At 45.9% G+C, this 14014-nt stretch overlaps 1 protein-coding gene across 1 annotated transcript in view; it reads right to left on the minus strand.

The window, feature by feature from the left end:
* Positions 1-14014, minus strand: part of T265_11800 (hypothetical protein) — a gene marked incomplete at both ends in the record, with an annotated part of 56740 nt that overhangs the window by 33130 nt on the left and 9596 nt on the right. The window contains 6 exons of the mRNA XM_009178562.1: positions 2610-2807; positions 3690-4058; positions 5361-5443; positions 6771-7249; positions 9397-9518; positions 10296-10416. Coding sequence (XP_009176826.1) covers positions 2610-2807; positions 3690-4058; positions 5361-5443; positions 6771-7249; positions 9397-9518; positions 10296-10416 — 1372 coding nt within the window. The remainder of the gene's footprint in view (positions 1-2609; positions 2808-3689; positions 4059-5360; positions 5444-6770; positions 7250-9396; positions 9519-10295; positions 10417-14014) is intronic.

Genomic DNA, 14014 nt, shown 5'->3' on the forward strand with positions numbered 1-14014 from the left:
ATCATTCACAATCTAAGGCTCCCGAATGTCAGTGAGAAATCCCTACTTTGAATAAAAGAAACCAGAAAAAAGGGTGGTTGAGGATACCGTGAGGTAAGTAGTGCGAACTAAAGCACGGATGACTTTCAAACACTTCATAATCACGTAGACCTGTTGGGGATGTCAGTATCCCCAAAAACTGCTTATTTTCCGAGTTATTACCAATTTATTTTCAAAAAATTTTGAATTTTTAAATTTCGCGCCTTTTCCGCCATGTTCCACCTCAATCCGTAAAGACCGCGCTCTTTTCCTATTGGCCAGCTATACTTTGTGTGCATTAACTGATTCTTCGCTTCCCAAGGTCGCTCGAAATATATATATACGACGTTGCTCCCACTGTAATTCGCCTTTGGTTGAGGCAGTAAAAGCCCTCTTCTGAAGGTCTGGTCTTCTTCTCTGTCTGTACTAGGAGTGGTTGGGCTCGCGTCATAGCTGGGGAGTTGTGCGCTCGTTCTCAGGTCGCGTATATCCGTTGATCGTACCCGATTCCGATACATATTGGCGAAGTTGATCCATAAAAGTGCAAGCGCACTGGACGAATAGCAAGCAACTGTCCCGTCTATAAATACGCGTACGGGGACAATGCTAACCACACAACTGAATAAGTTATCCTCCAATTCCCTAGTGTGAGCAACGAAGCCGAATCCACCATACCTATGCTTTTTCTGAGTGTCTTCTGACCGGGATGTTTGTGTCCCATCTGAATGAAAACATCTGAGTTTCTTGCTGCGCGTAATTGCAGATCCCTGAGGAGCCATGTTTCTCAGCACTGGAGATGCGGTCTGTTGAAGCGTCCGCTGACACAATAAACAAGGACCGTTAATCGCATCGAGTTTGCGCTGATCTTATTTGAGCCAAAATATGTATGATGTTCAGAAAACACCTCTGTCCGAAATGGAACCTAGTGGGTAGTTCTGGTAGACTTGTTTGACATCAGTGTCCGAGAGCTTCTCAATTGCCGGATGTGTGCACATTTTGCGCGTCCCTGAAACGCACAACAAGAAGCAGCAATGAAGAAGCATATGATCCGAATCTACATAGGTTCTCCAGAACGAACAGTGGTTCACCCACGCTATCTATGACTAATGACGATGAGACCTATCTCTGTTGCAGGTAGACTCGCATTCGAGTGGGGGCACTGTAGCCGAACGGCTTCGGTTGTTGCTGCACAGAAACAGTCCGCGGTGCACATAACTGCAGCTACAGCCCTGGACGACCACCCAATCGAGCTTAAACAGCGCTAATTCTACCAACTTACGCATTCATACCCCTAGCAACCACGATTTCTGGGCTTTAAGCCAGACGTGACAAGGCACCCAGAGCGTCATAGAGGCTATCTTTGAGCGTATCGGAGCTGTAGTCAGATGGGGCACAAACGGATACAGTAAACAGACAGCAATCATCGGCGTGTTTACGGGATAACCTCACAGACATTGCCACAGAGGCGACTGTCAACGGGCAACCATTCGACCGGAGACCCTTCAGCTCGGTGGCAATCAAACCTATCAGAATCATCAAAACTGGCTTCCGGATCACCGGAATTGAGCAACCAGAATCCAGTTCAAACCGATGGGGATTAAGTTCGACAAGCGTAATTGGGTTTCGACTCCTCGTTTCTGAAACACGCCAGTAGAAATCGAGTCCAGCGTATGTGCAAGAGTAGTCTGTTTTTGGATAGCCGCCCTGTTGTATGCATCAAGTAGGGCGATTCGGCTTATGGCATCACTAGACGGCCGATATGACATGACGCTATCTGTAAATGTGCCATTCATGGTTGTAGGTGGGATGGGATAATTTCAGGGCGCCCACACCCAGACAGGAGAACCATTATGGTTCTCGACGAAAGCCTTTGGCTCAAATCCTGACTACGGAGCAGCAGCGGTTGGCGTGAGACGGGAAGAGCAGTCTGCGTTTTTAAGGAGAAAGTCCCCACACACGTTGCGACCCCCACCTGGCGGTGTTGCTTGGAGCTGACCAACCTGGCATGACAGGCTAAGTGCTACATATATTCTCTAATATAGCGAAAAGAGTTATGGAGGTGCGCAAACCGCCACATCGCGTTAAAGACTAGTTTCACCGTGATTTTATGACAAGATTTCGAGAACTAAATCTTAATTTCTTCCTGCAGGTGAAACCAACCTGCACCGAAAAGCGGTGGTGCATCGAATATTGGTTCCATTCGTATTGGAAATCATGCTGGTTTCACCTTCTCCGGGTCAGAGGAATCAAAGGTACACAGTTAGATATTGGGACAGTTTTGGTACATGGGTGCCACTGAGTGCGTCAGTGGGTCGCGTTCGTTAGTGTCACCGATCATTAGCGTGTCTCCTCGGGTTCTCCGGTCACAAACAGAAACGATCTAACTGCGGACCGTTTGATGGGGGGGGGCACGCCATAAATCCCTAGCCCAAACTGAGCGGTCAGTATTAACAAGAGCAGTTTCTATATGCCCCTCACTTTGATCAACGCTATCCAGCTTCACGGCAGCACCAGCTAATGCGCTCACCGGGGGCAAACTAAAGGGTAAAAATGATCACAATGACAGAAACGTGATCTATCCAAGTTCTCACCTGCTCTGATCTAGAAGTCTGGATCACGATTCCATCGCGGTTGCGATAGAAACAGTTTTTCACATCCACCGCCAAAATCGCATTGGATTCGTTGAACTCGTCACCTTCAGTTAATGGTGGGTTTTTTGTAGGTGTTTCCAAACAAGCAGGTGCATAGCAGGACTCATAACTTGGCACTTGGTCGAAGGCACATTCGGTCTAAAGGAGATGGAAAATTAAGATTACAAAGAATCACATTTGTCTGATGAATATCGCCCTGAATACGGTGCAACGAAGTGTTTACACGCGACTAACAGCAAATATCACGGACAGAACGTCATTTTAAAGATGTTAGTGTGGTATTGGGGTGTTACGGCGGTTGACATAATTCTGATGCAGACTATAAGCATTTGATTGCACAGTGGTGGTTTGGGGAGGCGAGCTAAGTAGCTCCGCATTGGAGGCGGCAGCTGATAAATTAGTGCATAAATACAACACTGTCAGTGGACCGTTAAGTGGGGAACGGGGAAAGCTATGCATTGGATGCAATAGTTTGGATAAATGAGCGCCATTGATGGCGCGACTGGGCCATTTCTGACAATGCCTCTAACCACTGATGTAGCTCGTCTCGGGGTCCCCATCCAGGAAGACGGCAATGACCAGCGCAGCTAAGTTTGCCGGTAATGGCTTGTATACTTCGGTCGGCTGGAATACGCAGCACGTGACCAAGCCAGCGCAACCGATGCAGTGTGATCAGTTCATCTATCGAGGGTGAGTTATTTCTCCTGAATACCATTCGACGTACTTCAGAACTGTCGACCCGGTGTTCCCACCAGATTCGGGCAATGCTCCGAAGACATCGATGGTCAAACACTGAAAGTCTTTTGAAGTCCTCGGCGCGCAGCGGCCATATAGTCATATGAAGCACATCACAGCGCTGTAAACTCGACCCTTGACAGAGAAGCTCATGTCACGCCTACGCCACAGGTGACGTAGGTTCGCAAAAGCTGCTCTGGCCTTCCTAATCCGGATGGAAATATCATCTTTCGCGAGACCACCGGGACTGATACAGCTGCCCAGGTAAACAAATTTGTCTACTACCTCAATCGGTTCATCCGCAAGCATGAGGCTAGGGTTCGAGCCCATCCAGTCTTGCAGTAGCACTTTACACTTTGCAGGTGTGAAACGCATACCAAACCGCGAGGCAGAATTATTTAGATTATTTAGTATTGTTTGCATTGCCACGGGGTCAGATCCAAGAAGAGCTATGTCGTCTGCGTACTCGATATCTGTGAGCGGAGGCCCAGGGAGCACTTCGACCCCACAGGCATTAGAGGCTGGGAGTGCGTTTTTCATGATCGTAGCAATGACGAAGTTAAAGAGGAAAGGTGAAAGAAGACAACCCTGTCGGACACCACTTGATGTGGTGAACTCAAGAGAGAGCTTCCCGCGGGAGTTGGCGTACAGCGCCTAAAAGAGGGTCAAGAATTTATGGGGGACACCTTTGCTCCACAGACACTGCTATGTTGCCTGACTGTCCAGAGTCAAAGGTAGCCCTCAGATCAAGGAACACAACCATCGCTGGTTGCTGGAAACAGTGTCGCTGTTTCGGAATCTGTCGGAGGGTGAAGATGTGATCCATGCATCCTCTTGCAGGACGGAACCCAGCTTGGTTTTCACGGACCCACCTACTCGTGTTCAGTCAAGCTTCGAAGGATAAGGTCAGAGAGCACCTTCGACACCGCAGTCACCAGGCTGGCAGGTGGTTTTCGCACAGCGTTCGCATACCGTCGAAATGTCCCATTCTGCAGGCAGTTCGCTCCATATCGCACCAAACAGTTTTGTTAGATTGGTCATCAGGGATTCTCCGCCTTCTTTGAAGAGGGTAAGATAGAGACTGTCCGATCCTGGTGCCTCCTCACGTTTTAGTGAGGATACTTCGTGCCTTATTTCTCCTTCCGACAGATGACCAAGTTTTGTATTCCATTCGCCCATATACACTATCTCTCTCAATCACTAATAATGAGATAGCGACGGTAACGACAGCGGAAGATTTAGCCCAACAATGACGACATTGAGTCTGCGACCATTTGCGCTCATGATACATATAACTGTTCAAGTACGCTCAACGACCGATCTAATCCTTTCCATTTACACATTTCATAGGCAAGGTCTTGCGGAAATGCAGTTCATTTTTAGATCGTTACCACCAAGATCCGGATTGAGAAAGTGTATTCCACCTAAATGCCTCTTCGTGTTTTCTGTACTAACAATACATTGACATTTTGTCATGCAGATGGGATTTCTTCATACTTTAAATAAACCACTCAGCTAAACACTTCATAAAACTTCGGCATTGAGCATATAGGATGTCCGACCGAGGGATGGATAGCTATCAGATGGTCTGGGTAAATGTTAAACAATAAATGTGCCAACTGTCAGGTCAAAATAGGGAGTCTGACTTTCGCTTAACTACTTATTTCCGTAGAAAGGCATTACAAACAAGGGTACTACAGATCTAGCATACGAGTTCAAAATAAAGAGCCATTTTAATGCTGCTTTTCTCCTATGGTAGGTTTGGAAAGACTGCGATTTCGCTCCAATTTTCGGCTGCCAGCACAATCCTCACCTCCTGGAGATAGGCCATGGGAGTGTTTGCTGAGGATGAATAGCCATGTAAACGGAGATTGTGGTCAGCATTTTGGTCAGCATCCTGATTCAACGTGGCTCCAAATGTGCAGGTAAGAAACATAACTGGCGAGCTACACTTACCTTTACAGGTGCCGTTGAAATGGTTTGCGGAGGGTTGGTGCCAACAGTAGGACCGGAATCCTCAATGCTCGATTTGCTTCTCGCTGTGGAAATAAGCGGTTAGCATAGACAGATGTCCGATGATTGTATTTGGTACTGTCACATGAAAAATTGTGCTACATCAATCAGACCGATTCCCTACATATAGCAGTGATCCACTTGAGGCGACAGTAGTCAACCTGAGAAACAGATGGATGCATCAGGAATGAAACAAGGATTTGATCTACCTACGCTGCCTGTGTTGCCCTTCGATAGTTGTGTGAATGCCAGTGACATTGTTATTTGTGTTAAGCGGTATAATACTTGTCAACTTGATGCAACAGCTGGTTGGCCACATTAAGAACGTGAAGCCCTCCCCCAGTTAACGACAGAATTAATTCTTAGGTAGTGGAAATGATGTTTTATAGCTGTTGGCCAGAATTTCACAGAATATAGGAAGCTGAAAAGTCGAGGAACGAATAATTAAAGCCCTGAACGTAGCCGTGGAAAAAACAAGTGGACTGAGCAAAACTCCCAAGTGAGATACGAAAAACGGGATAGTGACTGTGACTGTGTGGACTGTGCACGCTAGATAGACCAGAAATGATTCTCTTCGGGGGCTATCCTTCTAAAAGTGTAGGCAAGCGGCGCTCAGTTGAGAGACATTATAGAGGCATTGTGGCGAAACTGAGGCAGACGGTGTGGATTTCGAGGTATCATGGATGCATCATAATACATGTACCATGAATTCGGAAAGAAAATGGAATAAGGAAGTAGTCCTCGCTCAAGGGAGGTTTGGTAAACAATAAGCGGACTTACTGGTGGGCACCGTTTCGCTTTTGACATAAAAGGTTCGTCATTCCAAGTGAATAAGCTACCAGACTGACCGAGCTTTAAAGCGGTCAGAGAACCCATCGGTGAGATTTCTTATGACTAGCCGACTTAATCAGTGCTGGATGTCTGTCGGAAGTTATCATTTGTTGGCTAGTGTTGAAGTAAGTTAGATGCCCACCAGGTATGTACGCTAGCGATGTTATTTCCACTCAGGTACACTTCAAATACCACCTGAGCTTTAGCTGCAAAAAAGGTTTCGATTACACATACAGCCGATTCGTAACGCTGAAATCCAAGTGTAGTTTCTGAGTTCAGAAATGCGTTTTAAGCGGTTCTTTTCTCACACATTAGCCTTAGGATTCCCAGTAGATATCAAACTTCGCTTGGTGGACCTGTTATGCGGAGAGAGGCTACGTGAAGTGGCAACCAATACTTTATTCCTCACTCAGTTAACATCAGTTACAATAAACAATACGCTGGATCTCAATCCGTCTCAATACTATTATAAAGGGAAGTTATCAAAGGGATAAAAACAGGATGGAAATTGATTTCACTCACCTGATTCCAGTTCAAACACCGAAAATACATTTTTCAGTTCGGTGCTGGCAGACGTGCTTGTGGATGATAAACGTTGAAAATCCGGATGAGCTTGGCAAAACAGTTCCATTCCCTCATCAGTCATGGTCTCTGTCGTTCGCATTTCTGTTGATAAACGTGGCAGCAATGCATCCAACCGATGGCAGAGCCAAGGCTCCCATTGTGTAGACAGGCGGCGACGCAACTCCATCACTTGGTCCACACAGCTATAGTAATAAACGGGTGGTTCAAGGGCATAGTCCACCAGGGGATTGCAACGAACGTAAGGAGCAGGTAAGCCAGTGGTATCGTCATAAGCTCCGTCTGCAGACTCTGGTAGTGATATTATCTCCCCTGAGCGCAGCTGCTGCAGAAAGTACTGCTCGATCCATTGAGGATCATATACACCTTCCATGAGTCCGGGGAGATGTGGTTCGCGTTGGGCGAAATTTACGGGTTCTCTGTAAGACAGTTAAAAAGTAGTGCAGCAGTTCTATGAGCAGGAATAAAAAGTGACAACAGTGAGGGAAACGAAAACAAACTGTTTACATTCTGTTATCAAAACAGCCCCAGTTGTGCTTTTCGGGGAAGCATGCCAACGTCCTATCCCTTATTTTCGGTTCTTAATTGGTTGTCCAATGAGATGAACTCACGGTGTTGTCCACATAAAGGATGGCAGATTAATAACCTTGGCAAAATAAAAATGTAGAAAAACGCCGACTGTCCACAAGACGATGAGAATGTGAGCTACAGTGAAATGCCGCGTTCAACTACAGTTAGTATTGTGGACATTCGAGTTTGGCTTCACGGGTTCACTGGGTACCCAGTAATGGAAGACAACACGCGTTAGTCCGCCACACTGCTGCCAATTATCACACCGATTAGGTTAGAGTGAACAGGCAACGCTAGTGTTCGGAACTAATCAAGAAGGGGAAACATCAGGGCAAAAGGAAACAATGATCTTAATCCAACGTTCCATGCTTCACTAGTAAACATCAGGAACTGTCATCTACATATGAAGTGGTCAGCACTCCTAATGGAAATGTCCACTTTTGGGTTTCCTACAAAAAAGAGACCAAATAATAATTCCACCAGTTCAGAGTTCATATTTGAGTTCCTTTTGCAGCAGAATTTTTAAGGCCATCACAACAGCAATCGCCATGGGCCTTGGATTGACTTATTAAGACACACCTCGGACTACTGGTGAGTAGGTAGAATGTTTTACCTAAATAATTGTCCGACGTTCACACAGAAGACGCTCACTGAACCATGGAAAGCGGAATATGATAGAATTCTTTTCAGAAAACGCACGCCATATAAACAGGCATTCAAAGCGATTTTACGAATGCTAAGGTCAGCTACTGCTGACTTTAGAATTAGAAAACATAGAGTAACACAGTGAGCCAGGATCATTGCTTTCGAGCGGGTCACTTGCAGGCCATTTCGAACCAGATGCTGGCACCACAAACACAGGTAAAAGGATGGAGAACGGAGGATTAGGACTGAATTGAAAGTCTGGTTTTGGATGTTGAGTGGTGAGTGGGTGGGTTTCGTCCAGTACATTCAGCTCAGCAGTGTGAGATGTCTTAACAGAAGTTGCCAAAGCGCACAAAGGTGGCTACCAATCAAGAACAAATCCGGCAAGTGAATTAGAACTAGACGGACCCCTGGATAGTCCAACGCAGTGGCTTTGGATCACCAAAATGCATAGCCGGAGGAGAGTGGAAAGTGGTGGGACAGTTGGCTCGACTATTGTGGTTAGAAGTTGAATGCTTTTTCGTGATAAACAGCACAATTTCAAACAATTCCAGTGTCTGACTAGCAGCAGCAACAACAACAACAGTCCTGCTTGCTTCAGAGTACACTTATAAGAAGCAACCGGATGAAGCAGGTGCTGGGACCTAAGCTCTTTGAAGTGACTGCTAGCTCTGGGCGAATGACATGAGGCACGCTCATTATGGTGCCACCTCACTGAGAATAAAATAGCTAATTGGGGAACCAGATCGTCTCTTTTCGGTCCAGAGAAGCAACCGGATGAAGCAGGTGCTGGGACCTAAGCTCTTTGAAGTGACTGCTAGCTCTGGGCGAATGACATGAGGCACGCTCATTATGGTGCCACCTCACTGAGAATAAAATAGCTAATTGGGGAACCAGATCGTGTCTCTTTTTCGGTCCAGGAGGTTGTTTCCTCGAAGTGTGTACCACTGAAAAAAAACCTCCGTGTCTCCGAAATTGTCTGCTCAATAGATGTTTTACTGAGTCCGGGATAGCATATGACAAAATAGCAATGACCAGCAGCTATCTCAAGGACAGTTAAACCTAGAAAACAAGAAAACACTAATGCAACTCCAAACGGGGGCGTCTTTGGAGACACAAATCCAACGGCAGTGACAGAAAGTACTAGGGATGGGCAAGAGCATTCGTCTAAACAGACCTAGCAGGGTTGATTTTTCCGAAGCCTATTTCTTCAAACCTGAGGCTGCTCTCATGCAATAATGGCATAATAACAGTAGTACTGACGTAGGTGAAGCTGGGAACCTCCATTCCACCCCCACATTCAGCCGCGAACATCAGAATAAATCGAAATATTCTAAGATGGAAAACTTACACCAGTAACCGACGCCCAATGTACCAGTAAACACGCCCGGCCCGATCCGTGCCAATCGGTTCTCTTCGATGAACTCTACCAGATCGCTCCTCTTCCGTCAAGCATTCGGAAACCCCAGTAACCTAAAAAAGAGAGTAGTAGACTGAAGTAGCCGTACCCCAACCGAAACAACTGTGTGGATGTTTTCAACAGGCAATTTGGAAGCTCGAACGGATAAGTATAACAGGATTCCTGTTTCCGTGCGCAGTCAGTCATACGACCGAACTGAATGTAATGGTGCACCTGCAAGACTATTAAGCAACCCAGTTCGTCTGCCGGAAAATTTCGATAAAAAAACTGGGAGATCTACTGACGGGCAGTCTCAGTTGTTAAACCAAATGACTAACCTACCAGACTGGTCGAGTTTTAAGACCGTTCCTTGGGAAAATGGGCGAATTCAGTTAGACCGAGTGAGAAACACGTTGTCCCAGGCAATCTAGCGATATGATAGTAAGGTCCATACAAGGTGCTACACGTCCAGTCTTTGAGGACCAAGCCGACTCCCACAGACACAGCAATGAGAAATTAAAAGGCGTGAAATTTACATGCGTTACGTCAGCTGTAATGATAGTTACTTTGTATTCAAATCTACCGGTCCGCACACCCTGCATACCATCTACGGTCTAAAGATGTTAATATCAAAAGCAATACTTCACTCTGGAGCAACTTATTCGGAGGCAAACATCAGGAAGAACCGAAATACAAGTCAGGAAGATACGAATTTTCGTAACATGCAGGATGGGTACCCACGTGTAAACAGAGGACGGAATAAACGTGAAATGTTTGGTAAAGGCCGCATCAGGTTACTATCAACTGGGGATTCAGCTGGGAACACATTCATCACCGAAAAAGGCACTCACTTGGTGTTTAACGCAAATAGGACAGAGCCAGCTACTCGAGGGAGCTGACTGTAACGGAGGATTGAGACACGTCAGATGGTATACAGCTGTGCACCCGTCACAACACAAGACGTCGCCACTTCTGTAACACATAAGAATGCAAACGAGATATTTTACATTTTTCGAGAAAAAACAGAGGAACACTGACTGGAAAAAACTTATTTATGGAAAAGCATCATGATCTACGTTTGGCATGCGGGATTGGGAGCAAGAAAACAGTTGCTTAGGTTTCCAGTGAAAAACCGAAGTCATTATCAGTTTGAAATTCTCCGTAGAGACCTTGCGTAACGATATTCAAAGAAGAACACAATCCTTTGAATCAGCCCTAACAAGTACACTACACTTCTTTCACAGGTTTACCTTTTCATCGAGTGAATGGAATCGGCAGATGAGAAGGGAAAGCTTAAACTGAACTAACTTCACTCCAGACGTAAAAAATCGACCATTAGTTACGCCCACCTAATAGCAACACCCAGTCACATTCTAAAAACGCGCAACCTTGTGTGTACAGAAACTTTTAGAGCTTCTTGTATGCCCTCAAACGTCTGCAAGTCTGAGAACACAAACATAGCATACCAACAAACTTCTTGGGTATTCCCGGTCGAGGAAGCGTGCTAAGCAGAACAGACCGGTCCAATAGGTCAAAAGCCTCCTGGAAATCCGGGGATGCCGTAACAAAACGCCATATTTAAGGGTACGGACAAACCGAAATCCCACTTGTTGTCCGTGATTCAAGGCTTCACGGGCTACCATAATGCAACGAGGGACAAGTGGCGCCAACAGTCTCGTTACGACTCGAGTCAAACTGAGTCCTGTGATCACCACATTCATTACTGGCTCCTTTTTTCCCAAGCTGGCAGTAGTGTTTACTCTTCCCAGTCTCGCTTTCCAAAGAGGGATATTGATATTGATATCGCAAGAAAAAGAAGCTAGTCGATAGTCGTTTCTCGCGAAAGCGATAAAGTCAATTCGGAGAAGAAAGTGTCCAATTTCGTTTGCCATCTCCGCCAACATGACTGTTACAAACCAACTCGAAGTTAACGGGTGGACAACTGGAACGGCAAATTCCTATTTGATAAATCCGAGTTTTGTGATGGACATGTTCATGTAGTCAATACCATTCGGAGAATTGGAAAACTAAAAGCAAGTGATCCATACGAGTAAAACAAGAGTACAGTGGTCTGATTCATCATCATCATCATCATCATCATCATCATCATCAAAGACAGCAACATCTTGGTTGGCACTGATGCTTCACTGCCGTACAGTAGTCTGATTTCGTCATGATTGATTGGCCTGAGTGACTGGCGGTCATGTGGACAGACCATGAAGGTGCGTCCAAACGTTTTCTGAGTGCACAGACTAAGGTTGCGTGAGCAAATTGCGGTTGCTTGAGCTGTGGGCAGACATCGATACTCTACGGATCTCGGTAGGCGTAGTATTCGGAAAGCATTGTTAGAATCAACCAAGTGACTCATGTAGACCAAGTGAGCGACCAATGCGCTAGTAATTGACCTCCTGGATGCCGCTGTCAGTCAGAATGTGTCATGCTCCTTTACTCTCTTGCACAACTGCAGTGTAGTGCGCCCTATTTGTATTGTTGCACAAAAGCAGATGAAGTTGAAGTTGCATTTCACTACTGTCATGAACGTGAGAACGTTGAACTCAATCACTTTTGATACATTACGCATCTTGAAATTTAATCGCTATGAGTTACGGTATTGCTCTTCTGATAAACTGGACAGCACTTACGCTGGAGAAATGAATCGGCCAAAAGACGGGCAGAAAACGGTGGTGGTGTAAGGCAGTCTGCTACTCCCTATCCCTGAGAGCCAAATCGGTCAAGTAGCGTTGCGGGAAGAAATTCAGACTCATTCAGTTAGACTCCGTTACCGTTCATGGCACTTAAAAATTGCCATCCGGTGGAAGGCTGCCTCTGCAATGAAACCAAAGGAACTTGCATTTTGCAACGTCGTACTAGAAATTGTCTGATAAATAGAGTTGGAACCTTTTGCGCTTTGAATTTGAGGAGAGTGAAATTACCGTTAACAGTGCGTGACACATGCAATTATTTGTTTTCTGATACCTCTCTCAGAATAAAAGCTAAACTGTCCAGCTGTAACACCCTTTCGGTGCCTAGCTGCCATGCTACCCCAGGGAACAGGTCAGATTAGTTCCCCTCAAGGACAGTGGGCAACAGGTGACACTCACCGAAAAGACCATCCTCAAACTGAGACTAGTTTGATAGTCAATAGTAATCAGTGTTTGGTGGATTAGTGTGTTTGTATTCTACTTATGGAGTGTTGAAACGAGGTTTTCACGCTTAAATTTCTTTTCAAATTTCCCGAACATTTAGAAAACTGTTCGGGGGCCAGCCGTCCCTAATAACAGAACATCACTTCATTTGGACGCATGTGTCACGTGCAGGACACGGGCCAGACGTAGGCATGCCCTGATTGGTCAGAATGCCAGCCAATCCGAGTCAAGCACCTTGACTCGACGGTTCTCGCCCCCTCACGGACATTCTGGCACGACCTTGTGGAACACTCTGTGACTACCCTATATATATACAGTTGTAATGATTTTCCTTTGTCTCCATAAAGGGCTGTGTAGAGCTACCGTGCCTTTTGATATAACATAGTGGGCGGAGCAGGAAGCCAAGGGACCGACACAGAGTTGCACTACCGTCCAGCAAGTTATAACAAAAACATTCATTGAATTTACCACTGACGAGAAATTCACGTCGGAGCAAGTTCTATGTTGATCTAGATTTCCAAAGATCTAGGTGCGAAATTCATCAAAATCGAAAGTCAACTTGCTCGCACTGGAAAATGTGTGGAGTAGAACAGCTACGTTGACGCACGTTGCATGGTTTACACACGTCTGAAACTACGTGACTAATCGACTACATAGTGATCTTAGATCTTCCTGAGCGAGTAGCCCAGGATTAAAGCAGAGGCCCGAAGATAAAGTTCCTTTCAGAAGTGATCGGTTTGTTTTTCATTGTTGTAGCAGCCATGCGTTTTGAGATGAGCCTAGCTAGACAATCATTTTCACGAAGCACGTTAGCTAGCGAGTGTAGTTCGGCTTTAAGCTTGCTTCCAGGGAAAATTTCTATCGTCCCGTCAACAAGACAGCAAACTAAAGTTCGGTTGTGCTCAGTGGGATAAACTTGTTGAAATTAGCGCATTGTCCCATCCAAGACGGTTTCCGGTAAGCCAAATATTTCATTGAGCCACGACTTGCTGTTAGCAGTTGTACTCCCAAGACATGGAAAGAGCCGTTATTCTCCCGTTTGGATGCTTCGTCTATCTATCGAGCTTCGTCAGTCTCCCTTTCAAAGAGGATCTGGTTGCAGGCTACCTGACTCGGCGTCTATATGACACACTTCGGAAAACTCTCCGGCCACTTCGCTCAAAGCACGATTCACGACAACTGAGGCGATATCCCTAAATCACGCAGATGAGCTGCCAGTTCATGCCCAAAACATGATAGCCTACACCTTCACCTGCTGTTGCTGTCTCAAGTTTGCTAACTTGAGACACCTATGGCGTCAGAATGGTTTATCCCTGAATCTGAAGGGACGTGTGTATCAAGCTACAGTACGGGCTGTTTTGTTGTATGGCTGTGAGACTTGGCCTATTCGAGCAGCGGACCTGAGACGTCTTCAGGTGTTCGAC

This window comes from Opisthorchis viverrini (genome assembly GCF_000715545.1).
Source record: "Opisthorchis viverrini unplaced genomic scaffold opera_v5_593, whole genome shotgun sequence".
NCBI classification, from domain to species: domain Eukaryota; kingdom Metazoa; phylum Platyhelminthes; class Trematoda; order Opisthorchiida; family Opisthorchiidae; genus Opisthorchis; species Opisthorchis viverrini.